The following is a 25,537-nucleotide window of genomic DNA, read 5'->3' on the forward strand; positions in this document are numbered from 1 at the left end:
ACTGTTGGAGTTTTATCGGGGGGGGGGGGGGGGTCAGAGGAAGTTCCCGGTGGGGAGGTTAGCCGGGGACAGACACTCCAGCTTTGGGGGACTTGGCTTGGGCTGCTCAGAGCAGGCCGGGGGCGGGTCCCCAGAGGGCGTGGGTGGGGCAGGGAGGGGGGGCTTTGGTGGGGAGTAGGGCCAGGGAGGGGCCTGGCCAGTCGGCTGCGGGGGCGGGAACTTTTCTTCCTCCGTCTCATAGAAGAACCATTCATAGGAGCCCTTGGGGCTGTCCAGGTGCAGCGCTGGGGGGGGAGATGAGAGTTATGGGTGGAACCCAGCCCCTCCCCTGCGCTAACCACTAGACACCCCTTCCCCCGAGCCAGGACTAGGACCCAGGCATCCAGCCCCCCCAGCCCCTCCCCTGCGCTAACCACTAGACACCCCTTCCCCCGAGCCAGGACTAGGACCCAGGCATCCAGCCCCCCCAACCCCTCCCCTGCGCTAACCACTAGACACCCCTTCCCCCGAGCCAGGACTAGGACCCAGGCATCCAGCCCCCCCAGCCCGTCCCCTGCGCTAACCACTAGACACCCCTTCCCCTGAGCCAGGACTAGGACCCAGGCATCCAGCCCCCCCACCCCTCCCCTGCGCTAACCACTAGACACCCCTTCCCTCGAGCCAGGACTAGGACCCAGGCATCCAGCCCCCCCACCCCTCCCCTGCGCTAACCACTAGACACCCCTTCCCTCGAGCCAGGACTAGGACCCAGGCATCCAGCCCCCCCAGCCCCTCCCCTGCGCTAACCACTAGACACCCCTTCCCTCGAGCCAGGACTAGGACCCAGGCATCCAGCCCCCCCAGCCCCTCCCCTGCGCTAACCACTAGACACCCCTTCCCCTGAGCCAGGACTAGGACCCAGGCATCCAGCCCCCCCAACCCCTCCCCTGCGCTAACCACTAGACACCCCTTCCCCCGAGCCAGGACTAGGACCCAGGCATCCAGCCCCCCCAGCCCGTCCCCTGCGCTAACCACTAGACACCCCTTCCCCCGAGCCAGGAATAGGACCCAGGCATCCAGCCCCCCCAGCCCCTTCCCTGCGCTAACCACTAGACACCCCTTCCCCTTAGCCAGGACTAGGACCCAGGCATCCAGCCCCCCCAACCCCTCCCCTGCACTAACCACTAGACACCCCTTCCCCCAAGCCAGGACTAGGACCCAGGCATCCAGCCCCCCCAACCCGTCCCCCGCTCTAACCACTATGCCCCCCCAAGCCAGGGTAGAACCCAAGCCTCAGGGCCCCCAGCCCCCCCGCTCTAACCACTAGACCCCCCTTCCCCCGAGCCAGGCGTGCGGGCCCCGCTCACCGAGGTCATCGAAGGGCCCGTCCTGCAGGCGCTGGTGCGTGAAGGACGCCCCCTTGGCCCCCCGGCGGTAGGCGCAGTAGATCCCGGCGAAGAGGCAGAGCAGGAGGACGCAGGTGGCGAGGAACAGGGTCATGGCGTGCGCCCCCCCAGCCCGCGGCGGCTCGGCCGGCCGGTCTGCGGGGAGAGCACTGCGGTGGGACCCAGGCGTCCGGCTCGCCCGCCCCTCCCCTCGGGGTCTGCACCACCTTCCCCCCCCCTGTGCCAGTGCCCTCTTTGTCCCCCCCGCTCTCCTACCTGCCCCGTGCACCCCCCTGCTCCCGCATCCGCACTCCACACACCCCCCCTGCTCCCCCTCCTCCCCCATATTCACGCCATCTGCTCCACCCAGCCTGCCCAACACCCCCCACATCCCTCCTGCATCCCGCCTGCTCCCCCTTGCTGCACCCCACCCTCCTGCACCCCCGCTCCGCATGCACCCCTTTTAGTGCCTCAGTGCACCCCCACCTGCACACGCCTTAAGGCACCCCATGAACCCCCCTCGCTGCCCACATGCTAACGCCAGCGTCTCCCCCCGGCATCCCCACTCCCCAGACCCCTGCCCCCCCAAAGCCCCTTCACCTCTTCTTCGCTCCACACGCTCCACCAGCAGAACCATCTCCACCTCTCGGGGCCCTGGGGCCCCCTGCTGGCCGGCATCTCCTGCCACGGCCCCCGGGGTCCTCTGGGGCCGGCTGTCACCTGGGGTCCCCTGGCCCAGTGTCACCATGGGGTGGGCCAGGCTGCTGGGGGGCAGGGAGGGGCTAGGGGTAGCGGGGAGCGGCCCCGTGGGGCTAGAGGAGCTAGAGGGAAGGGGAGACCCCCCAGTGTCAGGTGAGGGGGCAGGAGTGGGCAGGGAGGGGGGTGCCCCATCAGACAGGGGGGTGGGGTCAGACCAAGGGGCAGTAGGAGAGGGGGACTGGGAGGCTCTGGCAGAGAGACAGGCCCCGAGGGCGAGCAGGGCCACTGGTAGCCAGGGGGAGTCCTGGGGCAGCATCGCCTGGCACCTGGGGGGGCAAGAAGGGGGCGTAAGTTGGGGAGTTAGGAGGAGCAGCCCTGAGTGCTTGGGGGAGCCCCCCCCCCCGCCTGCCCCCCTGGACCCAGCACCCGCTGCTGCCCCCACAGCTGGACTTGCTGATTGTCTCAGCTCACAAACCCCAATAGCCCTGCCCCACCCCCTCACTCTGTCTTCCCCACCCTCCCTTACGCTCCCTGGAATGGGGCAGGACACTGGATGTGGGGTGCAGGTTCTGGGAGGGGCTCAGGGCAGGGGATCGGGGTGCAGGTTCTGGGAGGGGCCCAGGGCAGAGGATCAGGGTGCAGGTTCTGGGAGGGGCTCAGGGCTGGGGATTGGGGTGCAGGGCAGGGGATCGGGGTGCAGGTTCTGGGAAGGGCTCAGGGCTGGGGATTGGGGTGCAGGGCAAGGGATCGGGGTGCAGATTCTGGGAGGGACCCAGGGCAGCGGATCGGGGTGCAGGTTCTGGGAGGGGCCCAGGGCAGGGGATCGGGGTGCAGATTCTGGGAGGGGCCCAGGGCAGGGGATCGGGGTGCAGGGCAAGGGATCGGGGTGCAGATTCTGGGAGGGACCCAGGGCAGCGGATCGGGGTGCAGGTTCTGGGAGGGGCCCAGGGCAGGGGATCGGGGTGCAGATTCTGGGAGGGGCCCAGGGCAGGGGATCGGGGTGCAGGGCAGGGGATCGGGGTGCAGGTTCTGGGAGGGGCCCAGGGCAGGGGATCGGGGTGCAGGTTCTGGGAGGGGCCCAGGGCAGGGGATCGGGGTGCAGGTTCTGGGAGGGGCCCAGGGCAGGGGATCGGGGTGCAGGTTCTGGGAGGGGCCCAGGGCAGGGGATCGGGGTGCAGGTTCCTGCCAGGCGGCGCTAGCTGTGGGCAGCCCCTGTTTGAGGCACGGGGGGGCTAAGGCAGCTCCCTGCCTACCCTGGCCCCACTGCTGCAAGAACCCAGCAGGTCCTGGTGGCACTGGTGGGGGGGAGGGGCAGGGGGCGCCATGCACTGCCACACCCCCCAGGCCACACCCCCCAGCTCCCATTGGCCATGGTTCTCAGCCAATGGGGGCTGTGGAGGGGGGGCCACAGGGACCTGCCAGGGGCCATGTGGGGCTGGGAGTGGCGGGCGACACCCGTCGAACCCGGGGCGTGGCCCAGCCCAGCCCCTAGCGCCCCCCCACCCTGCACACGCAGCTGTAACCTAGCGACAGCAGGGAAACTGCCCCCCGGGACCCCCCCGCTCTTGGTTACGAGGCTGTTGTTGGTAACCCCATGCCAGCGGCACAAACAACCCCCTTCCGGTCCCCGCTGGGCTCCCTGCCTCCCATGCTCCAGGAGACCTGCCCCCCCATGGAGATGGGGGGCCATGAAGTTCTTCCTGCCCCTCTGCTGTTATGGCTCCTCCCCCGGCTGGAAATGCAACTCCCCCCCCCCCCCCCGCCTAGTCCCGGGCCCCTTGTCGGGTGTGTGTGTGGGGGGGAGAAGTAGTACTCCTGGTTCCCCCCCCCCCTCCACCTAGTCCTGGGCCCCTCGTCGGGTGTGTGTGTGGGGGGGAGAAGTAGTAGTCCTGGTTCCCCCCCCTCCCCCCCCTCCCCCCAGCCTAGTCCCTGGCCCCTTGTGGGGGGGGGGGAGAGAAGAAGCAGTCCTCGTCTCCCCCCCGGGTGCAGGAATTACAGCTGCTTTTTGAGGTACCCCCCCCCAGGTTGGGATAACTACACCCTCTCTCCCCTTACCCCCCCCCCACTTGCTCGCCTGCCCCTTTAAATACCCAGAGGCAGGGGAGTCACAGCTGCCTTCAAAGAGGTGTGGGGAGACCCAAGGTCCTGTCCCTTTAAACTTCCTGGGGGAGGGGGGAAGGGACGTGCTCTGCCCCCAGCACCTGGAGAAAAATAAGGGGCTGTGGGTATTTAAAGGGGCAGACACTCCCTTAAATACCTCCCCCCCACTACCACCCACACACACACCCCAGTTTCCTCCTCTGCAGGCCCCTGCCTGCTGGAATTGGGCACTGCCCCTTTAACAAGGAGGGTGGGAAGGGGTTCTTTGGAGTGGGAAGGGATACGCATACACCCCCAAAATGGGGCACTGCTCCTTTAAGTAGTGATCAGCCCGTCCCCCCACAGCACAGGGGTGCACCCGCCCTCCCCCTGGACAGAGTCACCTCCGCCCAGGAGCAAGGCCACTACCCTTTTTAATACCTGGAGCAAAAATGCTGGGGCTCCCCGCTCCTGTCCCCCCCCAGGCCCGCCCACACGGGAGGGGCTTTGTGGTACCCCGTGTCCGACTCACCTGGGTGGGGGAGCAGAGAGCAGGGGAGACTCAGCTGCCTCCAGGCGGGAGAGACACACAATGAGCCAGGTGGGGGGGGGGGCGGCTGCTCCCTAGCAGGCCCCCTGGGATGTGGGGGTGGCAGGATGACATGCCTGTCCCATGGGGGGCACAGCTAGGAACTCAGCCATAACAACCAGAGCTGGGCTGCCACCTCTGGGGCTGGGGAGCAGCGCCAGGGTGGGGGAAGGAGACGGTCACAGGAAGCGGCCGGGGGGGGGGGGGGTAAACAGGACTCACTGCACTGTATGTCTGAGGGCAAAGCCCCCTTCCTCCCCCTGCCTCCAACTGATAGCCCACGGCAGGGCAGGGCATCGCGTCACCTAGCAGCAGTAGCTCGGGCAGGATAAAAGCTCTACTGTTGCTGCCAGTTGGAAGCCACCCCCACAAGCCCAGCAGCAGCCTGGCCCCGGCCCAGCAGCTGGAGGCAGACAAGGTCAGGGAGTTTCTCGCACAGCCAGTGGGAAGGGGAAAAGTCACACCTCCCCGTCTACTAGCATGCAAGTCCGGGCCTAGCTCGCTCCCGGGACGCGCTCAGCCGGCCAAGCAGGCCTGGGACGGGGAAACGGGCCCCACAGCTCTGACTGGGCGAAGGGCGGAGGACAAATCATGGGGCAGTTCTCAGGCTAGGGAGGAGGTGACTAGCAGCTCCCCCAGGTGTGCAGGGGCCCAGCATGGTACAAGCCCGGGGACCAGGGCGTGCAGAGGACACACGGTTACAGGAGCCACTGACGTGGGAAGCGTTACAAGGAGGTCACGCCGACCTGAGTGATGGTAGGTGCCTCAGTTTCCCCACATGCTGCACAGCCGCAGAGGAGGGGGAAAGATGCTGTCCACTGGTTGCACAGACCAAGGGGTGATGCCCCTAGCATGTGGGGCCCAGCCCCTCCACCCCCAGGGAGACCCACAAGGACACCTATGGGTGTCCCACTGGGGAGGGGCAGACTGAGGATGGGTTCCAGGGGTGGGATGGTAGGGGCTCCCCTCCTGAAAGCCGTCTAGGGATCAGGCAAGGCTGAGTGGGAGCCCAGGGTCGATTACGGACAGGGCTGCATTCACTGTTACCCCACAAGCAAGAGACCCCCCACTGCTCCTGGGGAGCAGCCATGCAGTGAAAGCTGCAGGACCCCCCCCCAAGCAAAGGGGCAGGCAGTGTCCTCCTACTGCCAGGGAAATCCCCCCACAACAGCGAACAAGCCCTTCAGCTCCGGGCCTGCCGGCAGACCCAGGAGACTCAAAAGAAACACTAAGGCTTGGTCTACGCTGGGGGGTTGTTGCGCCAGAAGTATGCAAATGAGGCCAAGCGTGGAATGTCACCAAGCCTCATTTGCATACCTAATGAGCAGAAGGAGCATCAACACGGCCCCGTCTTGCGCACGAGGGGTTTTCTCGTCCTTTTGCAGAAGAGGCTCTTCTGCAAAAAGTGGGTGCTCATTAGGTATGCAAATGAGGCTCAGCGATATTCCATGCTTAGCCTCATTTGCATACTGCTGGTGCAACCACCCCCCAGCGTAGACCTAGCCTAAGGTGGGCCCCACAAACAGGAGGATGGAACAACTTGTCTCTGTGGAGATCGCCTGGAAGAGGGGAGCGGGGAGATAGAATACGGGTCCGTAAGACCCAGCGGGGGGCAGGAAGGGAGTGTTATTTACCCTGTTCTCCCCCCCCCCCTTGGTTCTTGTGGGGTGCAAGAGTCACAGTGACATTAACAGGCCATGGGAAGGATGCCCCCCCCCCCCACAGGGCAGCCGGTGGAACTCCCCGCCTGGGGATGCCGTGAAGCCCAACCCACCGTAGCAGGGTTCAGAGCGCGGGCAGGCAGACCCCTAGGAGGTGGGACAGGCAGGGGGCCAGCCGGATGCTCCATCTGCTGCCAGGGGAGAGATCCCTCACTAACTGCCCAGGGACCACAGGGGCAGACAGGGCTGGAGGCTCCTTTCCAAGGCTCAGACGGACACAGCAGGGGGTAGAAAGCAGAGTCTTTAATGAAGCGTTGGGGGGGGGGAAGCCCACGGGATACACGGCAGGGCAGGGGGGAGGTTCTTGCGCCAGGCAGCCCCCCCAGACAGCGGATCTCTCCAGCCAGCAGGGTCAGCGGCGCCCGAGAACCAGGAGCAGCCCCGTGGCCACCAGGAGCAGCAGGACGGAGACACTGAGCAGGACGGTGATGAGCACCATGCCCCCCGAGCGGCCCCCCGGGCTGGGGTCCAGGGTTCGGAAGCTCCGGGGCAGACCTGGGAAAAGAGGCGGGGCTTAGTGCTGCAGCAGGGGCGGGGGGGGGGGGCAGATCAGAGCCAGGCCTCTGGAAGGGGAACCCCCAGGACCCAGACACCCCCCCCCCCCCCCAGCTCTTACCTCTGGTCTCAAAGGGTCGGGACCAGTTGGTCACAGCCACCGGGCTCCCGGCCAGGCTGGACAGAGCAAACCGCACCCTGCGGAGATCCAGGCATCAGGGACTTAGAAGGACAGGAACAGAGGAGTCCTCCCCCCAGGATAAAACCCAGCCTGGCTCCTCCCACTTCTGCTCTAACCACTAGCCATCCCTCCTCCCCCCCCCCTTTATGCTTCCCACAACCCACCCCGCAGTTTCCACCCTCCCAGGCACCTCCCCAGCCCCGGTACCTGTAGCTCCGGCCTGGGAGCACGTCCCGGGTGCAGGTGTCGTTCAGACAGGCCAGGCCCGGCCCCACGTCGTAAGCAAACACCCACGGGGAGGGGGGCTCCTCAAACAGGGGGCTGCAGGGGGGCACCGGGAAGCCCTGGGGCACTTTGTAGGTGGCATTGTCCCCTGAGGGAGATAGCAACATGGAGCCACGGCCCAGAAGCACCCCCCTCTAACCACTAGCCCCCGCTGCCCCCCCAGTACCTGCAGGCTGCACATGCACTTGGATGGTGGCCGAGGCCCGGGGCACTTGGCTGGGGTCCACGCTCGCCTGGCGCCAGCGCTCGTAGAGGCAGTAGGCCGGGCGCAGCCGCAGGATGGTGGAGAGGCGAGAGGCCTCAGAGTAAAGGCTCACGGGGTAATCTGGGGGGGGGGGGGGGGGAAGAGAAGTGAGACTCTCCCCTGATCAGGGCAGCTCAAGTCCTTATCCGCTCCAGGCCAGGAGAGAGCCAGGAGTCCAGGCTCCCTGCTCTACCCACTAGTCCCCACTCCCCTCCTAGAGCCAGGAAAAAACCTGGGCCAGGGCTCAGCAGAAATCAGCCCCCCCCCCCCATTGGTAAGCCCAGCTCACCCAGGGGAGACAGCACAGCAGCCCCCAGACCCAGCCAAAGGGGAAAAGGCAGGAGCAGGTGTCCCCAGCATTGACTCCCCATGGCTGTCTGGCCACCCAGCAGCTACAGCCAAGCATGGCCCAGGGCTGGGGCTTAAATGGCTCCCACCCCTCAGCAGCAGGTGGGAAGGGCGGGGCCCTGGGCTGGGATTTAAAGGGGAAGAGACCCCCCCCCCACATGCAATCCTGCTGCTTGTGAACCGTGGGGTGGAGCTCCCTGCCTCCTACCCCCGTGTGTCCTGGGGGGGATCCCCCTGCCTCCCACCCCCGTGTGTCCTGGGGGGGATCCCCCTGCCTCCCACCCCTGTGCGTGTCCTGGGGGGGATCCCCCTGCCTCCCACCCCCGTGTGTGTCCTGGGGGGGATCCCCCTGCCTCCCACCCCCGTGTGTCCTGGGGGGCATCCCCCTGCCTCCCACCCCCGTGTGTGTCCTGGGGGGGATCCCCCTGCCTCCCACCCCCGTGTGTCCTGGGGGGCATCCCCCTGCCTCCCACCCCCGTGTGTGTCCTGGGGGGGATCCCCCTGCCTCCCACCCCCGTGTGTCCTGGGGGGCATCCCCCTGCCTCCCACCCCCGTGCGTGTCCTGGGGGGGATCCCCCTGCCTCCTACCCCCGTGTGTGTCCTGGGGGGGATCCCCCTGCCTCCCACCCCCGTGTGTCCTGGGGGGCATCCCCCTACCTCCCACCCCCGTGTGTGTCCTGGGGGGGATCCCCCTGCCTCCCACCCCCGTGTGTCCTGGGGGGCATCCCCCTGCCTCCCACCCCCGTGTGTGTCCTGGGGGGGATCCCCCTGCCTCCCACCCCCGTGTGTCCTGGGGGGCATCCCCCTGCCTCCCACCCCCGTGCGTGTCCTGGGGGGGATCCCCCTGCCTCCCACCCCCGTGTGTCCTGGGGGGCATCCCCCTGCCTCCCACCCCCGTGTGTGTCCTGGGGGGGGATCCCCCTGCCTCCCACCCCCGTGCGTGTCCTGGGGGGGATCCCCCTGCCTCCCACCCCCGTGTGTCCTGGGGGGGATCCCCCTGCCTCCCACCCCCGTGCGTGTCCTGGGGGGATCCCCCTGCCTCCTACCCCCGTGCGTGTCCTGGGGGGGATCCCCCTGCCTCCCACCCCCGTGCGTGTCCTGGGGGGATCCCCCTGCCTCCTACCCCCGTGCGTGTCCTGGGGGGATCCCCCTGCCTCCTACCCCCGTGCGTGTCCTGGGGGGGATCCCCCTGCCTCCCACCCCCGTGTGTGTCCTGGGGGGGATCCCCCTGCCTCCCACCCCCCGTGCGTGTCCTGGGGGGGATCCCCCTGCCTCCCACCCCTGTGTGTGTCCTGGGGGGGATCCCCCTGCCTCCCACCCCCGTGTGTCCTGGGGGGCATCCCCCTGCCTCCCACCCCCGTGCGTGTCCTGGGGGGGATCCCCCTGCCTCCCACCCCCGTGCGTGTCCTGGGGTGGATCCCCCTGCCTCCCACCCCCGTGTGTGTCCTGGGGGGGATCCCCCTGCCTCCCACCCCCGTGCGTGTCCTGGGGGGGATCCCCCTGCCTCCTACCCCCGTGTGTGTCCTGGGGGGGATCCCCCTGCCTCCCACCCCCCGTGCGTGTCCTGGGGGGGATCCCCCTGCCTCCCACCCCTGTGTGTGTCCTGGGGGGGATCCCCCTGCCTCCCACCCCTGTGTGTGTCCTAGGGGGGGATCCCCCTGCCTCCCACCCCTGTGTGTGTCCTGGGGGGGATCCCCCTGCCTCCCACCCCTGTGTGTGTCCTAGGGGGGGATCCCCCTGCCTCCTACCCCCGTGCGTGTCCTGGGGGGGATGCCCCTGCCTCCCACCCCTGTGTGTGTCCTAGGGGGGGATCCCCCTGCCTCCCACCCCTGTGCGTGTCCTGGGGGGGATCCCCCTGCCTCCCACCCCTGTGTGTGTCCTGGGGGGGATCCCCCTGCCTCCTACCCCCGTGTGTGTCCTGGGGGGGATCCCCCTGCCTCCCACCCCTGTGTGTGTCCTAGGGGGGGATCCCCCTGCCTCCCACCCCTGTGTGTGTCCTAGGGGGGGATCCCCCTGCCTCCTACCCCTGTGCGTGTCCTGGGGGGGATGCCCCTGCCTCCCACCCCTGTGTGTGTCCTAGGGGGGGATCCCCCTGCCTCCCACCCCCCGTGCGTGTCCAAGTCGAGGGGATACCCAGGTTTTGGGGCCAAGGGGGCCTCCAGAATGGGAAAAGGGGGTTGAGGTTCCTGTGAGTGGGGGGCACAAGTGTTTTCCTGGGGCTGCCAGCTGTGCCCTGGGGCCTGTGTGACATGGGTCTAGAGCAGGAGTCATAGATCCCCAGGGCCCAACCAGCCCCTCCCCCAGCTGCCCCGACTCCTATTGTGCCCCCCAACTGGGTACAAAGGGGGACTTGCCTCAGGCCCACAGCCTACAGGGGTCCTCTCCCCCCGGCTGGAAGAGACAGCTCAGCCCCACTTTCCCGGCCAGCTCGTTAGGGTGCTGGCTAACGAGTCCGGCACTAATGAGCCCTGGAGAGCGAGAGCCCCCCCATTCCTGGAATCACCCACTCGTCATGGACAGCAGTGAATCATGGGCGGGGGTCGGGGGGGCCTTCATTAGTGTCAGCATCTAATGAAGCCTTTGGGGGGGAGGGGAGAGCAATTAGGAACCAAGGGCCACGGGGCTGGCTGTCTGTCCTACCGACTCAGGGCTCGCCCCCCTATGGGTGTCAGACTCGGGGGTCCCAGGAACCCCCAGCTCAGCACGGGTGCTGTTGATCCGCGACCCTCCCTCCCCCACCAGCCCGGGAAGGAGGGGGCCGGCGGGGATGAAGCGCCGCGGGCGCTGGGCTGCAGGAGACGGGGGTTCGCTGTGGCGCTTCGGGAATCGCAGGTAACCTGCGGGGGGCAGCACTGGTCTGGTCTCAGCTGGGGGTCTCTGGGCCAGGGAAAGCGGGAGCAAAGGAGATGTTGCCCCCCCCCAGTGGGGGGGGCGGGGCAGGGCCATCTGTGTCGGGGGAGGGGTCTGTGTTCAGGGGGGCTCTGATGCTCTTCCTGTCCCCCCAGGGCCAGCGATGGACGTCCTGCCTGGCGCTGCGAGAGGCCTGGTCCCCGTCACCTTCCTCCTGGGCTGGGCTTTGCTGCTGTGTTCAGGGGCACGGCTTCCCCCCAACAGGTACCGCCCCCCCCCCCCAGCTCAGGAGAGAGCCCAGGAGTCCTGGCTCCCAGCCACCTGCTCTAACCACTAGAACCCGCTGCCCTCCCAGAGTTGGGGAAAGAACCCAGGAGTCCCGGCTCCCAGCCCCCCTGCTCTAACCACTAGAACCTGCTGCCCTCCCAGAGTTGGGGAAAGAACCCAGGAGTCCCGGCTCCCAGCCCTCTGCTCTAACCACTAGAACCCGCTGCCCTCCCTGAGTTGGGGAAAGAACCCAGGAGTCCTGGCTCCCAGTCCCCCTGCTCTAACCACTAGAACCCGCTGCCCTCCCAGAGTTGGGGAAAGAACCCAGGAGTCCTGGCTCCCAATCCCCCTGCTCTAACCACTAGAACCCGCTGCCCTCCCAGAGTTGGGGAAAGAACCCAGGAGTCCTGGCTCCCAGCCCCCCTGCTCTAACCCAGGCCCGGCCTTTGGGCAAGGCGAGCTAGGGGGTTGCCTCGGGTCCCGTGCCACCCAGCTCCCGGCCCTGACTGGGAGCCATGCGGCCCAGCCAAACAAAGCTGACTTGGGCCCCATGAACTCTTTGGCCGGGCCTGCTCTAACCACTAGACCTCACTCCCCTTCCCAAGCCAGGAAAGAACCCAGGTGTCTTTGTCTCTCCCTAGACTGTGGACGCGAGAGGTCCCACAGGACCCCACCGACCCCAGCCCAGCTTGGGACCTCCAGCAGCTGCCCATCATCCTGCGGGACTGGAGCCTCCGGGTGCTGGCTGGAGAAGGGCAAAGCAGGAAGTCCCACCTCTGGAGCAAGCCAAGACAGGAAGTCCCGCCTGCAGAGCTTGGGCTGGGACGGGAAGAGAAGCATCATGGTGGTGGATGATGCGGTCTTCCGGGAGCGCAGCAAGATGCTGATGGCCATGGAGCGCCAGAAATGGCTCAATGCCTACCTGCAAAAGCTGCTGGTGGTGAACCCCGACTGTGGGGGGGAGTCTCCATGCGTCCCCCTGGGGGCCACGCACCCCACAATAAAGGATCTTTGCTTTCTGTTGCCCGACTCAGCCCCCAAACCATGAGCCCGTCTTCTCTGGAGTAATGGGAGGTGCTGGTGGGTTTGGGTGGCACTTAGCTTGGGGGGCATCAGGGGGACTGGCTCAGAGGGGCACTGGGAGGTTTGGGGCACTGGGAGGTTCAGGGCTGTTGAGAGTTTTGGAAGCTCTGAGGGGTGTGATAGGTTGGAGGGGCAGGGACGCCGTAAGGCTCCTTCCCCTCCCCCAGGCCTCTACCCCCACCTGTGAGCCCCTTCTCCCCTGCCCTGGGTCTCCCCACATAGCTGGTACCTGCTCCCCATCTTTCTGGGCTCCCCCCTCGTCCAGGGCCCCCCAAACCCAGCCCCCTTCCATACCCTCTTCCCCAGGAAGGGAGGGAGGGTTGGGGGCTAACAGGACAGACCCCCATTCTCTCCTTCTGCTGTGGGGACCAGATATGCCAGGAGTCCCCTTGCTGTGACCCCCAAGTTCCCCCCAGCCAGGGGGCTGCCCCATTTCTGCCCAGGGGGGACGCCTCTCTCAGAGGGCCAGGGTGAATGTGTCCACAGCAGGCCCATGGCTGCCCCAGGCAGGGAGCTAGGTGGGTGGCACCCACTGGAAGGCAAAGAGTTGAGAGAGGTTGGGGGGGGGGGGGTTGCTGGGGCTCTCACAGTGAGGGCTCGGGGGGAGGATGGGCATCTGGCTCCTGCTCTCCCCCCACCCCCAAGCCAAACACCACACAGGAATATCAAGCAGCAAAATATTTATTGGTTGGTTGCTCAGGGCATGCACCCGATCCCAAGGCTGGGACAGCTGTTCCTTCCCCCCAGAACTTGGGGCTCCCCAGCCACATCTGTGCCCCCCGTGCCACAGGGGTCACCAGCCGCCCGGCTCAGGGAGTGGCCGCTGAGCAGCAGCTCCTCAGTACGTCACTGGCTGCGGTTGTGTCAAGTGCCCCGCGCTGCGGTGGGAGAGTCTCCCGGAGAACCGGAGGCACATGGGAGTGGGGCCACAGCCCTGGCCCTGTTCCCCCATAGAACATGATGTGGAGGGCATTCCGAGGTGCCATGGGAGGGGAAACTGAGGCAGCGAATGACAGAGAAGGGATGTAACAACCTCCCCCCGACACAGGGGGAGGCAGTTGCAGAGCAGGGGAGAGAACCCAGGAGTCCTGGTTCCCAGTCCCATTGCTCTAGCCACTAGCCCCCACTCCCCTCCCATTATAACACTCAGGGCGCTTTGGTGTCCTTTCTGCCCCCACCCTTTGAGCCAATAGTGTTTTGGGGGGTGGCTGCAGGGAAACAGGAAATGATATGGGGCACTGGGAAGGCTAATTGCCCCTGCTTGGCTGGGGGGGCACTCGAGGGGGTTAGGGGCAGAGTAAGGGGGCGGGTAGTGGGCAGGTGGGAGGGCTGGGTGTGCCCACACTGGGCCTGGACAGCTCTTGGGCACTGCTGGGGAGGGAGGGGAGTCTGTCGCTGGGGGGGGGGCTCCGCACGCAGGCAGCTCAGTGGGTGTTGAGGGGGGCTAGGTCTGGCTGGCCGCTTCAGGCAGGGGCAGACGATCCAGGGCCCCCAGCTCTGCAGTGGGAATGAGAAATCGAGATAAGGCAAGAGCCCCACGGACTCCTCCCCCCAGACCCACTCCCCTTGGAGAGCCAGGCACCCAGCCTTCCCCCACCTGGCTCCAAGCCGCAGACCCACCCCCAGCCAGAAGAAAACCCAGGTGTGCCCCCCTCTAACCATTAGACCATGTTTCCCTCTTGGAGTCAGGAAGAGAACCAGGAGTCCTGGCCCCAGCCCATCCCCTGCTCTAGCCACTAAACCCCTCCCGCCCCGCTCCGCTCCCTCTGGCCCTGGCACTCACCTGGAAGACACAGGGAGGGCTGGAAATCCAGCAGGGGCTGGAAGCCGCGCTCAGCCGGGGCACCTGGAGGAGAAAGGGGCAGGTGAAGGGGGTGCAGAGAGGGAACCTGAGGGGACTGGGGCCAGGACTCACCCTCAAACTCTGCTCCCAGCTGCATCTGCTCCTCCACAGCCTCCCGCTTCCCGGCCAAGGCCCCCTTGTCCATCAGCGGGCGGTGGGCATCTGCGGGGAGAGAGAGAGTGAGGGGGGCGGGGAGCCAGGACCCCGGGTTCTCTGCTGGCGGGGGAGGGGTGCAACAGGACCCCTGGGTTCTCTGCTGGCGGGGGAGGGGTGCAACAGGACCCCTGGGTTCTCTGCTGGCGGGGGAGGGGGGATACTCACGGGGGCCCAGCAAGTAGCCCGCACTGTTCAGACTCCAGCCACGTTTGTCTTTGAGCTGCAGAGAAAAATCCCCATTAAACAAGGCGCTTTGCCCCCCTGCCCAACTGCAGGGACACCCCCCCCCCACGATGTGTGTGTGGGGGGAAATGGAACAACTCAGCAGGCCCTGGGGGGGCCAGAGGGGGAGGGGCTGGCCAAAGGCCACGGGGGAGCTCTCACCATCAGAGGGATCGCAGCACAGTCGCCCAGCAGCCCCCACAGCAACAGAGAGAGGCAGAGCAGAGCAGGGGTCCCCATCTGTGAGAGAGAAAACCCAGGAGTCTGGGCCCCCACCAGCTCTAACCACTAGCCCCTCCTCTCCCTCACAGAAACAGGATTAAACCCATCCAGGCTCCTTCTGCCTCTGCCCCCCACACTCCCTGCTTATCCCACACGTCCGGCAACATCCCCGGCCCAATGCTGCAGGATGTTTCTGTCCCGTCCCCCCAAAACCTTCCACCCCACAGATCCAGCATTGGGCTTCCCCAGCCCTGCCGGTGCCCCTCACTCCTGTCCTGCAGCCCCTGCCAACCCAGCCCTGCCAGTGCCCCTCGCTCCCAACCCACAGCCCCTGCCCGCCCGGCTCTGCCCCCCAGTGCCCCGCACCCCCTTAGTGACAGTGTCTGGTCCGGGTGGCCTGCGGGAATCTCACCTCCAGTTCTGCCCCGTTCTGGTAGCAGCTGGGGCAAGAGGGGCCGGATTTATACACAGCAGGGACTTGGGGGGGGGGGGAATGGGTGCGTCATATGGGGGGTGGAGGAGAAATTGACGTTAATCGCCCCCCACGAATTGGGGGGGGCTAGTTAATTTATTTTGCCTCTAATTTCTCTTCTCCACTTAGGCATACGGGCCCGAAAATTGGCATAATTAGAGCTAATTGAGTCCTGCTCGAGGGCGGGGGGGGTCTCTGCCGGATGCTGCTGCGTTGATGGATTATATGGGGGGGGGGGCTGGTATCGCCGTGCCTCAGTTTCCCCAGCATTGAGCCCGCCCCCCACTCCCTTTTAGCAGCTAGGAATCCCCCCGAGCAGGGGAGCGAGCCCAGCAGCCCGAGCCCCGCCCCCCCCCCCTGCAGCCTCATTAGGGAGCCGGGGGCCCCGGCCCGGCAGCACAATTAGCGCCTCGGTGCGAATCCGAGCGCGCGTCACGCGCCAGGACCCCGGGCGCGGCTGCAGGGCGGGGCGACTCCTGTCACTCTAGGGGGCGCTGGCTGGTCTCCCTTCTGCGCACGCGCAGCCTCCCTAGCCCCACCCACTGTATGGGGTCCCCCCAGAGGACGCTGATTGGCTGCTGCTCGGCGTGGGGGGAGGGGCGGCGCTGCCATTGGCTGCGGCGGGAGGTGTCCGGCGCGAGGCCTGTCCCGTTGCTGGACCCGGCTGTAGGGCGGGGCCCTGGGGGGGAGCGATTCCTGGAGCCGGCTGCAGGTGCGGGGAGGGGGCGGAGCATTGAGGGGCGCAGTGGGGCGCGCTGGGGGGGGGAGCCCTAGGACTCTGCAGAGGAGGCTCAGCAATGGGAGGTGTGGGGGAGGGGTGTTACGGGAGTAAGAGCAGGGGGGGGGGGGGAGCAGGGGCTGGGGGAGGGGGGGGGGAGTAGCACGGGGCTATGGGGAGTAAGCAGGGAGGTGTGGGGGGGGAGTAGCACGGGGCTATGGGGAGTAAGCAGGGAGGTGTGGGGGGGGAGCAGGGGCAGGGGAGCAGGGGGGGGGGGGAGTAGCACGGGGCTATGGGGAGTAAGCAGGGAGCTGTGGGGGGGGGAGGGGAGTAGCAGGGAGCTGTGGGGGGGGGAGTAGCACGGGGCTATGGGGAGTAAGCAGGGAGGTGTGGGGGGGAGCAGCACGGGGCTATGGGGAGTAAGCAGGGAGGTGTGGGGGGGAGCAGCACGGGGCTATGGGGAGTAAGCAGGGAGGTGTGGGGGGGAGCAGCACGGGGCTATGGGGAGTAAGCAGGGAGGTGTGGGGGGGGAGGAGGGGCTGTAAGAGCAGGGAGGGGGGGGGAGCAGCACGGGGCTATGGGGAGTAAGCAGGGAGCTGTGGGGGAGGAGCAGCACGGGGCTATGGGGAGTAAGAGCAGGGAGGTGCGGGGGAGGAGTAGCACGGGGCTATGGGGAGTAAGCAGGGAGCTATGGGGGGAGTAGCATGGGGCTATGGGGAGTAAGCAGGGAGCTATGGGGGGAGTAGCACGGGGCTATGGGGAGTAAGCAGGGAGCTATGGGGGGAGTAGCACGGGGCTATGGGGAGTAAGCAGGGAGCTATGGGGGGAGTAGCACGGGGCTATGGGGAGTAAGCAGGGAGCTATGGGGGGAGTAGCACGGGGCTATGGGGAGTAAGCAGGGAGGTATAAGCAGGGAGGTATGGGGGGAGTAGCACGGGGCTATGGGGAGTAAGAGCAGGGAGGTGCGGGGGAGGGGGGAGCAGGGGCACGGGGCTATGGGGAGTAAGCAGGGAGGTGCGGGGGAGGAGCAGCACGGGGCTATGGGGAGTAAGCAGGGAGGTGCGGGGGGGAGCAGCACGGGGCTATGAGGAGTAAGCAGGGAGGTGTGGGGGGGAGCAGCACGGGGCTATGGGGAGTAAGCAGGGAGGTGCGGGGGAGGAGCAGCACGGGGCTATGGGGAGTAAGAGCAGGGAGGTGGGGAGGAGCAGCACGGGGCTATGGGGAGTAAGAGCAGGGAGGTGGGGAGGAGCAGCACGGGGCTATGGGGAGTAAGAGCAGGTAGCATGGGGGTGTGAGGTAGAAGTGGGGAGGGGGATCTGCCTCACACTGTGTTGCAGGTGGCTGGGCAGAAAGGAGGTGGCCACCTTGGGGAGTGGGCTCTGGGTCGGGGGGGGGGGGGGAGATGCCATACTGAAGTGGGGGTGCAGTGGGGCTGCAGGACAGTTGTTTGGAGGGCTGGGGGGAACTGCTGCTGTGGTGAGGGGTTTTGTTTGGGGGGTGAGGCCCTTGGTAGCGGGGGAGAGGGGCCTAGGTTGAGGGAACTGTTGTGAGGGTAAAGCACAGTTGGGGGGGTGCAGAGACCCCCCAAGTGCAGGTGTAGCTCTGGGGCCGGCGGGATGTGGGGGGGTGGGGGTGTTACACCAGTGGTGGCAAAGGAGGGAACCCAGGCATCCTGGCTCTAACACTTAGCTTGGTTCCAGGGCCAGCCTTAAGGGATGCTCGGAGCTGGGATCCCGGGGGGGGCCGTTTGATCCCCACGCCCCGGCCGCCATGACTGAGTACAAGCTGGTGGTGGTGGGGGCTGGTGGCGTTGGCAAGAGCGCCCTGACCATCCAGCTCATCCAGAACCACTTTGTGGATGAGTACGATCCCACCATTGAGGTGAGACTTATCCCCAAGGAGCCCTGTGCATGTGCCCGGTGTCTCTGCTTCCTCTACTCCAGGGGCCCCCCCTGCCCCAGAGGGGCTACTGGGCAAGGCACTCTCAGCCTTTCTCGTCCCCTTGCAGGACTCGTACCGGAAGCAGGTGGTGATTGACGGGGAGACGTGCCTGCTGGACATCCTGGATACAGCCGGGCAGGAGGAGTACAGCGCTATGCGTGACCAGTACATGCGCACGGGTGAGGGCTTCCTCTGCGTCTTCGCCATCAACAACGCCAAGTCCTTCGAGGACGTGCACCACTACAGGTCAGCGGGGGCCTTCCCTAGCCCAGATGGCACATGAATAGGGCTGGGCTAGCAGGGGTTGCAGGTCGGGAGTGAGGGGCACTGGAAGGGCTGGGGGGCCAGGGCTGAGTGAGCAGGGGCTGCGGGTGGGAAGTGGGGGGCACCGGCAGGGCTGTGTGGAGCCCAGGGCTGCGTGTCGGAAGTGGGGTGTACCAGCAGACCTTCATACACCTGGCCACAGAGCACACTGTACCCCCGTTTTGTGGCTGAGTGTGTGTTTACTGATTCAGAACCCACTGACACCAGTGAGCACAAGGTCTAGCTCTGTACTGAAGCCTTTAGGCAGTGGCCTCTTGGGAGCCCACAGCCCAACTGACCCAAATCTCTTTGGCTGAGTGTGCATGGTGTCCCTTAGTCCCTTCCAAAGCTGTGGGACGGGGTGGGATCAGTCTTCTCTCCAGATCCCAGCTGTGTCCTTCCACCCCAGGGAGCAGATCAGCAGGGTGAAAGATTCAGACGACGTCCCCATGGTCTTGGTCGGTAACAAGTGCGACCTGCCCTCTCGGACAGTGGACACCAAACAAGCTCAGGAGCTGGCGAAGAACTACGGGATCCCTTTCATTGAGACCTCAGCCAAAACCAGGCAGGTGTGTAGGGGACACTGCTGGGAGAGGGGAGGTGAGGCAAAGTGACTCCCACCTGTCCCCAGAGTTGACCAGAAAATGACTTTTTCCATTGGGAATGGCTCCTCCTTGGGGTCCCCTGGGTGGTCTCCATCTCCCAAGATGCCTGCTTGATGACCTTTTTGAAAAGATGACAGATTCAAAACCGATCAGTCTCTGTTCTCTGCCAGCCATTATAAGCCAGCGGAACTCGCTGCTACAAATATAGCTCAATTCCAAAAGTGACCTGAGACTTTGGCTGTTCATGTTCTAATGCATTTTGGGAGGGAACTGAAACACCCTGAGCATTAGACTTAGGAGGAGACCTAGCATTTGGGGTAAATGCCAGCGTCTGTGCACTACCGTGTTCTGGAACTTTGTTTTCTGTGCTAGAGAACCTTAATTTTTGCCAGGCCTGGTTTTGGGCAGTCATTTGTCTAAACTGTTCAGCTGTGCATGTTTCTCTTCTTGCCCTTTCTGTTCTTGTCACTCCAGGGAGTGGAGGATGCTTTCTACACACTGGTACGGGAGATCCGGAAGCATAAGGAGAAGATCAGCAATGGACGCAAGAAGAAATGCTCCAAGAAAAAGTGTGTGATCCTCTGAGAGTGACTGATGCTGGATTGGCAAGGATCCTTGCCACTCCCGTGCCCTTTTGGTTTGTAAACTCCAGCAGAACAGCATCCAGCCACATCCTGATGGCTGGTGGCTTTGGAGGTGCCGGGAGGAGAAGGCATCAGAGACTAGGATGTGACTTTCATTTGGTTTTATGATTCAGTTTATCCTTGAAGTTCCAACTAAAAACAAGTTAAAAAACAAACTCCCCTAACCCCTGATGATGATGACCCAGAGAGAGAGAGACACCCTTCATTTTGCTGCCTGTTTTTGATGGAAGAAGGAAGCATCCCCTGGAACAACTGAGGACAGAAATGAGGGCAGCAAAATCAGATGAGCTGTGAGGTTGTAACTCCTTCCTGTCTGATCAGAAACCAGGCTGTGATGACACAGTGTATTCCTGGTGGGATTTAATCTCTGGCCCCATTAGCAGATCTCTGCATCCCTCTAGTTTGCTCTCCAGTTGGAGAGCAGGTCTTTTCTGGGCCAAGAACAGCTGTGCCACCTTAGCACACAACCTGTTGCCCCAGTGGAGAGAGAGGATAATTTGCTCACCAAAGGAATAAGAGTATCCAGGCCAAATGCAGTTTTGCATTGGCTGGAGGCTTAAGTCCAGCAATCAAGAAGTTGCCAGGTTCTGGAGATGGCCCCACACCACTGGCAGACCTGGTGGGTAGAAAGCCAGGAAACATGGTGGGGTGTTGATTGGAGCAGGGATGTGCAGAAGGGCAGTAGCTGTGTTTTGAGGAGGGTGACAGATTGTTTCTCTCCCAGTGTTTTGACTGTTCCTTGGAAATTCATGTTTTATGAGGGACAAAGATTCCATGTGGAAATGGTGCAGATGCTCTGCTTCTGGGCCCCCTCTGTGTTAAGATCTAGAAAGGCATTTCTTCCCCAGTGCACTGGGCAAACAAGTGGGAGCTGCAAATAAACCAGTGAAGAAATTAACCCAGGCACAGGGGTGCCCACGTAGTCTGCATTTCCCAATCACTATGGCTCAGTCTGAATAATCGTAATTGGTGTTAATGGTGAGCTGCTGCCACAGCCTGGCTTGATTTCAGAGGGAGGAAAGCAGGAGGGGAGGGAGACCTGCTGGTTCAGTTCCTGGATTCGGGATCCTGGGTAGACAGACTTGAGTCCAGCACAGCTTAGGTTCACAGTTCTGTTGCTCAAAGTCCCTGGGCGGCTGAATCTTAAACTTGTGAGTCTCACCTTGCTCACAGGGTGTGTGCTGTGACTGTGGCAGGCCTGTGGGACCAGTGTGTGCTGGGGCTGGAGCTCAGTGCCAGGGCTCTGGGGTGAGGGGGTAACCCAGACTACTGCTCTGGGGCCCATCCGAGGGCTCTGGCACGGGGCAGTTTTGGAGCTCTAGCAGAGGAGGTGCCAGTGGCGTGACTGTGGCTGTAGGGGTAGGGTCTGGCTCAGGGTTGGGTTGCTTAGGTTGGGTGTGGAGTTTAAAGCCACCTGTGTGATTCCCGCATTGGGGGCCTGCCTGGTTCCTATGGTCAATAGATCCAGGCCTGCTCCATCTTACTCCAGTTCCCTAACGAGTAAAGAATAGCCACTGTATGGTGCACACTGCTTTGCCCCATGCAGCTCAGTGCCACCCAGGCATGCCCCGAATCTGCCCTATAGGGGGCCTGTGGGAGCCCACAGTGTGCTCAGCCAAGCCTGCCCTGCCCTGCATGGGGTCAGGTAATAGTCCCTGTGCAGACTGCTCTGGCCACACCCAGTTCTGGGCTGGCAGCAAGGCCTTTAGGCCAGCTCTGCTCTGAGTGGGGGAGGAGACACGAGGTTGTTCACACCTACTTCCTGTGCCATGGGAGGGAAAACAAGGGCTAGGTGTGGGAAAAGGGCTTCACTTCGGCTGAGCCTGCACTGAAAGCTGCGCTCCTGCTCCGTTTCATTGGCCTGAGCTGCCTTTATTTGCCTTCAAGTTGGGCTGCTGTGGGGGGGAGAGGGATCAGTAGTAGCTTAGCACTGCCTCCTCTCCCCCCTTCCCCTCTGCTGGATGGGAAGGGCTCACTGAGGTGGGGGCCTGAGGTACCGTAGCTGGAGGTGGGGCCATGCCAGCCCTGAGGGCATGGTCCAGCCAGGCTGCTGTCTGCAGGACAGTCCCAGGTAGCACAGTGCTGGCAGCAGGAGGAGTGTGAGGAGCAGGCCCAGCAGCAGGCGGCTGGGGAGGACGTGGGGCCGTGACTGCTGCAGAGGGGGAAACCTGCACAAAGAAACATGCTGGTTTTACATAGGAGAGAGGCTGTGGCTTTGCTCCCTCCCATTCAGAAGGTGGAGAGGGGGGGGGATTAATCTCTTTGGAAGAAAGCTCACACCATCCAAGATAAAACAGGGGTCAAAGTCTCTCGCTCCCGCCCTCAAGTCTGATTTACACCTTTCCCAGAAGGAATTCACCAGGGGTGGAAAACACTCCTCTGCACACACTTGGAGCTTTCTGTTGACCCCAGGTGGATTTCATTTCACTTTAGACCCGGCTCATTTCACTTCAGCTCGAGCTGCTTCCTGAACAATTGAAGCTACTGTAAAAGATTGCACCTATCTAAACGGATTGAGAGTCACTCCGGGTCCCTTTGCACCTGGGCTCCTACACTGCGAGGCCAGAAGGCCCCCTCTGAGCTGTTTTGACTTGTGAGCTGCCCGCAGGGTGACTATGCACTGGTGGCTGCAGTAGATCAGGTCTCGGAGAGAAACAGCCAGGCTTGATTTAAATACTGGCAGTGATGAAGAACTGACCCCAGCCCTGGGATGTTGAGCGGCTGGTTAATTCTCCTCACTGTTAAATATTTGTGCCAGTTTCTGTGTGGGTTTGTCTAGCCTCAGCTTCTAGCCACGGACTGTCAGACCTGGTCTGCTAGCCTCAGGAGCCCCTGAGCAAATATTTGTTCCCCCAGGTAGAAGATGGCAGAGCATGATCAAGCCACCCCTGAACCATCTTTGTGAACTACATAAACTCAGCCCTTTCCAGTCCTCCAGCCATTTGCGGGGCTTTTCTCTGACCCCTCTCCAATTTAGCAACAGCCTTGGGTTGCAGACACCAGAACTGGGCACAGGATTCCAGATGGAGCATAACCTCCTAATTCCTCCTGGGGTTTCTCCTGTCTATACATCCCTTTTCTGAGTTTGATACAGCAGGAAAACCACTGTACACTCCCCCTGCATCCTCTGGGATACCCCTGCTGCTGGCCAGGCAGCTCCTCTGCTGGGTACGCCAGTGGGGATGTGGAAGGGTGGTGTAATGCAGACACGGGGTTGTGGTGGTGGACTGGGAACTTGGCAGAGGGCTACCTACTGTGGCACTGTGGTTTCAAACCAGCAGTGAGGCAGCTGCTTCTGTTTGACAGGGGAGAGCTGATTCTGCACGGGGACGAGTGCCTGTTCCTGCAGGCCTCTGGGGCTCCTGAAAGAGAAGTAAAGCTGCATGACTGTGATGAACAACACGACACAAGGCCTTTAACTGTGGGGAGGGACAGCTTGAGGCTACGCACTCCACCTCACAGTATGTCTGTGGCACTGGGGCTACAGCTTGGGTTAACTGACTTGGGCTGTAACAGGTTTGGGCCCAGCTGGAGCCTGAGTTATGAGACATGGACTCCAGCCCAAGCCCAGATGCTGCAGTTGTAGGCCCCAAGTCCTGTGCACCCAGCAGGCCTGTCACGGGCATGCCACAGGTCTTCTCTACCTGCAGCGCAGATGATCCAGGCAGATATATCGCCACTCGCCTGCTCCCAGGTGGAGCCAGTCACAGCTGTTAGGAGTAGTGGGAAGAGGTTGCGGAGACCCAGCCTGCCTAGACAACGAAGATCATTCTAGACATGGGCTGCATGCTGTGCTCTAGCTGCTGGGGCATGGTAAACTCCCCACCACTTCTAAGCGACAAATCATGCCTTTGCTGGAGTCCAGGTGAGCACCAAAAAGGATCAGAGGCTAGAAAACATGACCTCTGGGGAAAAGTGTGGTGTCCAGCATGTTAGCCTCTAGCCACATGGTTGGGCACCCCTGGGCTACAAGAACTGGATATGGAGGAGGGATGAATAGTCTTCAAATATGCATGAGGTTGTGCTAAGGAGGATGGCAATTGGTTCTCTGTTCACGGAGGGTAAGACAAGTGGGAAGTGGTTTTATCTGCAGGGAGTCAGTTGGGTGGGCTGTTAGGAAAAGCTTTGTAGGTTTAAGGCTGGCTCAGCAAGGGAATGGGTGAGCAAGGGAGGCTGTGGAAACCCATCATGGGAGGTCTTTAAGACCAGATTGGACAAACTCTTGTCAGGGTGGTCTAAAATGAGGCTTGGTCCTGCCTCAGTGTGTGTGTGTAGGGGGGAGGGGTGTAGATGACCGCTGGCTGTCCCTTCTGTGGCGCCAAGCCAGATCCTCAGCTGGTAGGAATGATCTTAACTAGCGGGAGGCCAGCAGAGCTCCGTGTGTGGGCTGTGGGGCTGTTCTACCCAACCCCTAACACCTCTCCGCCAGGGTTAACATGCCAGCCTTGCTGCTTCCTGCAGCAGCTTTGGCTGACTGGCACTCACCTCTCTGTTGCACTGGACAGTGGCGAGTCTGCGGGCTGGGGGTCCAGGCAGAGAGGCCTTGCTGCCTGAGGGAGACAGACACAATGAGGATGTCCCTGAAGCTATTGTTCCCTCCCCACCCAGCAGAGCTCAGCTGCTGAGGCCTGTGCTGATACACTGTAGCAGTATCAGAGGGGTAGCCGTGTTAGTCTGAATCTGCTGTGGCACCTTAGAGACTAACTGAAGTGTAGGAGCATAAGCTTTCGTGGGCAAAGATCTGACGAAGTGGGTCTTTGCCCACGAAAGCTTATGCTCCTACACTTCAGTTAGTCTATAAGGTGCCACAGGACTCCTCGTCACTGTAGCAGTGGCAGCAGAGGAGGGTTTGCAGAGGGTGCTGGTCAGATCATCCCAACAGGGAGCTGTGGTCTCTCTTCTGTGTGGCTCCGAGAGCTGCCAGCTGCTCCTTTTGGAACAGGGTTGCCAGGGGGCAAATATAATACGGATTCTTTCACCTAATGCATCATTTGCCTGGGGAGCTCTTTGCTCCGTGACCTAGTGGAAGCCGGGCAGGTTTTCCAAAGGGGCTGAACATTTAGACAGGCAATAATGTCTTGGGTAAAAAGATGATTTAAAAAAGTTATCCAGGCATTTTATCTGAGCACCTTGTAAACAGATGTCTCCTCATGACACCTTTGGAGGGAGAGGAAAGGCTGTTCTCCCCCATACAGAGCAGGACTACAAACCCCCCTTGCAAAACCTCTAAACTAGGGCGCAAGCCACAGGACATTAATCTTTTCTAGTTTAGCAGGGATGTAAAGGTGCAGGGACCCTGCTTCCCCCCAGCGTAGGGTGGGATATGCCGTAACTGTAGGGCTGCTGGCTCCCTTGGTGACTGGTCTGATCCAGCTTGGCAGTTCTCCTACAGCAGGCATTGCAGCTGGACTCTGGTAGGGGCAGGTGGCATTTCAATTGGCTGAGGGCTCTAGCGAGCCAGGCCCAAAGCAGAGGGATCTGTGCGGCACCACTTGCCCGTCTAGAAGGCTTGTTCTGCTGCCGAGCATAAGCCCTGTCTCCTGGGGAGGTCTGGCAGGGTTGTTATGGGCAGCGACCCAAGCACAAAAATGGCTTGCACTTAAAGACATGCTGTGCATCCTGGCCTATACTTACACTGGCACAGCTGTGTTGGTCAGGGGTGTGAGAGAAACACACCTCTGCTTACACTGCCAACAAAGACACCACTGCTGGCAGCCAGCTAACCTAGCTAACGTCAGTGGGAGAGATGGTGTTTCTGCCCCAGCAGAACTCCACCTTCTGTGGGTGCAGGCCGCACCTGTGCTGGCCATAGAATCTGCAATGTAGATACAGTCTAAAATCAATAATGAACCCAGGCATCAGTCCAGCTGGAGACAAAACGGGCCCTTAATTAAATGCATTTTCAAAGCACCTCATTGGCAAGTGAGTCCCAGTGCCTGGGCGGGCGATAACCCTGTGCTCTAGCAGGGAAGTAAGAGTTTTTTGTTGCAATCCATGCCCCATTGCCATGGCAAGACTGTAGCAGTGGCCTGCCTGAAGGTGGGGGCTGTTCAGATAAACAGTTCCTTACGGGAAATACTCTGTCCAGCGAGTAATTGGGAGGCAGACATATACATGTGAAGGGCCACGTGGGTTTTTATTCCCTCTTCCCTAGCAGAAAACAATTTTCTTTCAAAGGAACCTCTTACCGTCCCTCCCCACTTTGT

The 25,537-nt window shown here is 62.9% G+C and overlaps 5 protein-coding genes across 9 annotated transcripts in view; 2 read left to right on the forward strand and 3 right to left on the reverse strand.

Moving 5' to 3' along the window:
* Positions 1-4,953: 4,953 nt before the first annotated feature.
* On the forward strand, positions 4,954-12,188 carry PTH2 (parathyroid hormone 2). The gene is given in 4 exon segments (XM_089770111.1): positions 4,954-5,487; positions 11,011-11,119; positions 11,764-11,937; positions 11,939-12,188. Coding segments are annotated over 4 exon segments (615 nt in total). The 5' UTR covers positions 4,954-5,387; the 3' UTR covers positions 12,171-12,188.
* LOC142825598 (uncharacterized) lies at positions 6,681-8,105 on the reverse strand. Its single transcript, XM_075917512.2, has 5 exons — positions 7,947-8,105; positions 7,580-7,738; positions 7,336-7,501; positions 7,069-7,145; positions 6,681-6,947 (listed from the first exon to the last, which is right to left on the reverse strand). Exons 1-5 carry the CDS (start codon positions 8,026-8,028, stop codon positions 6,805-6,807), a joined length of 627 nt encoding a protein of 208 aa, XP_075773627.1. The 5' UTR covers positions 8,029-8,105; the 3' UTR covers positions 6,681-6,804.
* A 656-nt stretch (positions 12,189-12,844) lies between the features above and the next one.
* Positions 12,845-15,538, reverse strand: LOC142825599 (galanin peptides-like). Its single transcript, XM_075917515.2, has 6 exons — positions 15,061-15,538; positions 14,589-14,666; positions 14,370-14,424; positions 14,121-14,210; positions 13,989-14,051; positions 12,845-13,702 (listed from the first exon to the last, which is right to left on the reverse strand). Exons 2-6 carry the CDS (start codon positions 14,664-14,666, stop codon positions 13,650-13,652), a joined length of 339 nt encoding a protein of 112 aa, XP_075773630.2. The 5' UTR covers positions 15,061-15,538; the 3' UTR covers positions 12,845-13,649.
* A 169-nt stretch (positions 15,539-15,707) lies between these two features.
* LOC102447251 (GTPase KRas-like) lies at positions 15,708-20,234 on the forward strand. The gene is made up of 5 exons (XM_075917513.2): positions 15,708-15,832; positions 17,539-17,719; positions 17,847-18,025; positions 18,492-18,651; positions 19,162-20,234. Exons 2-5 carry the CDS (start codon positions 17,609-17,611, stop codon positions 19,270-19,272), a joined length of 561 nt encoding a protein of 186 aa, XP_075773628.1. The 5' UTR covers positions 15,708-15,832; positions 17,539-17,608; the 3' UTR covers positions 19,273-20,234.
* Positions 20,235-21,178: 944 nt separating this feature from the next.
* The window catches only part of KASH5 (KASH domain containing 5), a 40,953-nt gene continuing 36,594 nt past the window's right edge, over positions 21,179-25,537 (reverse strand). For all 5 annotated transcript variants that reach the window (XM_089770114.1, XM_025183571.3, XM_089770115.1 and 2 more), the window contains exons 18-20: positions 23,817-23,881; positions 22,586-22,693; positions 21,179-21,499 (exon numbers count right to left, since the gene is read on the reverse strand). In XM_089770114.1, the coding sequence (XP_089626240.1) occupies positions 21,304-21,499; positions 22,586-22,693; positions 23,817-23,881 (369 nt within the window). In that variant the 3' untranslated portion in view covers positions 21,179-21,303. The remainder of the gene's footprint in view (positions 21,500-22,585; positions 22,694-23,816; positions 23,882-25,537) is intronic.

Source organism: Pelodiscus sinensis, chromosome 18 (genome assembly GCF_052426305.1).
Source record: "Pelodiscus sinensis isolate ZL-2025 chromosome 18, ASM5242630v1, whole genome shotgun sequence".
NCBI classification, from domain to species: domain Eukaryota; kingdom Metazoa; phylum Chordata; order Testudines; family Trionychidae; genus Pelodiscus; species Pelodiscus sinensis.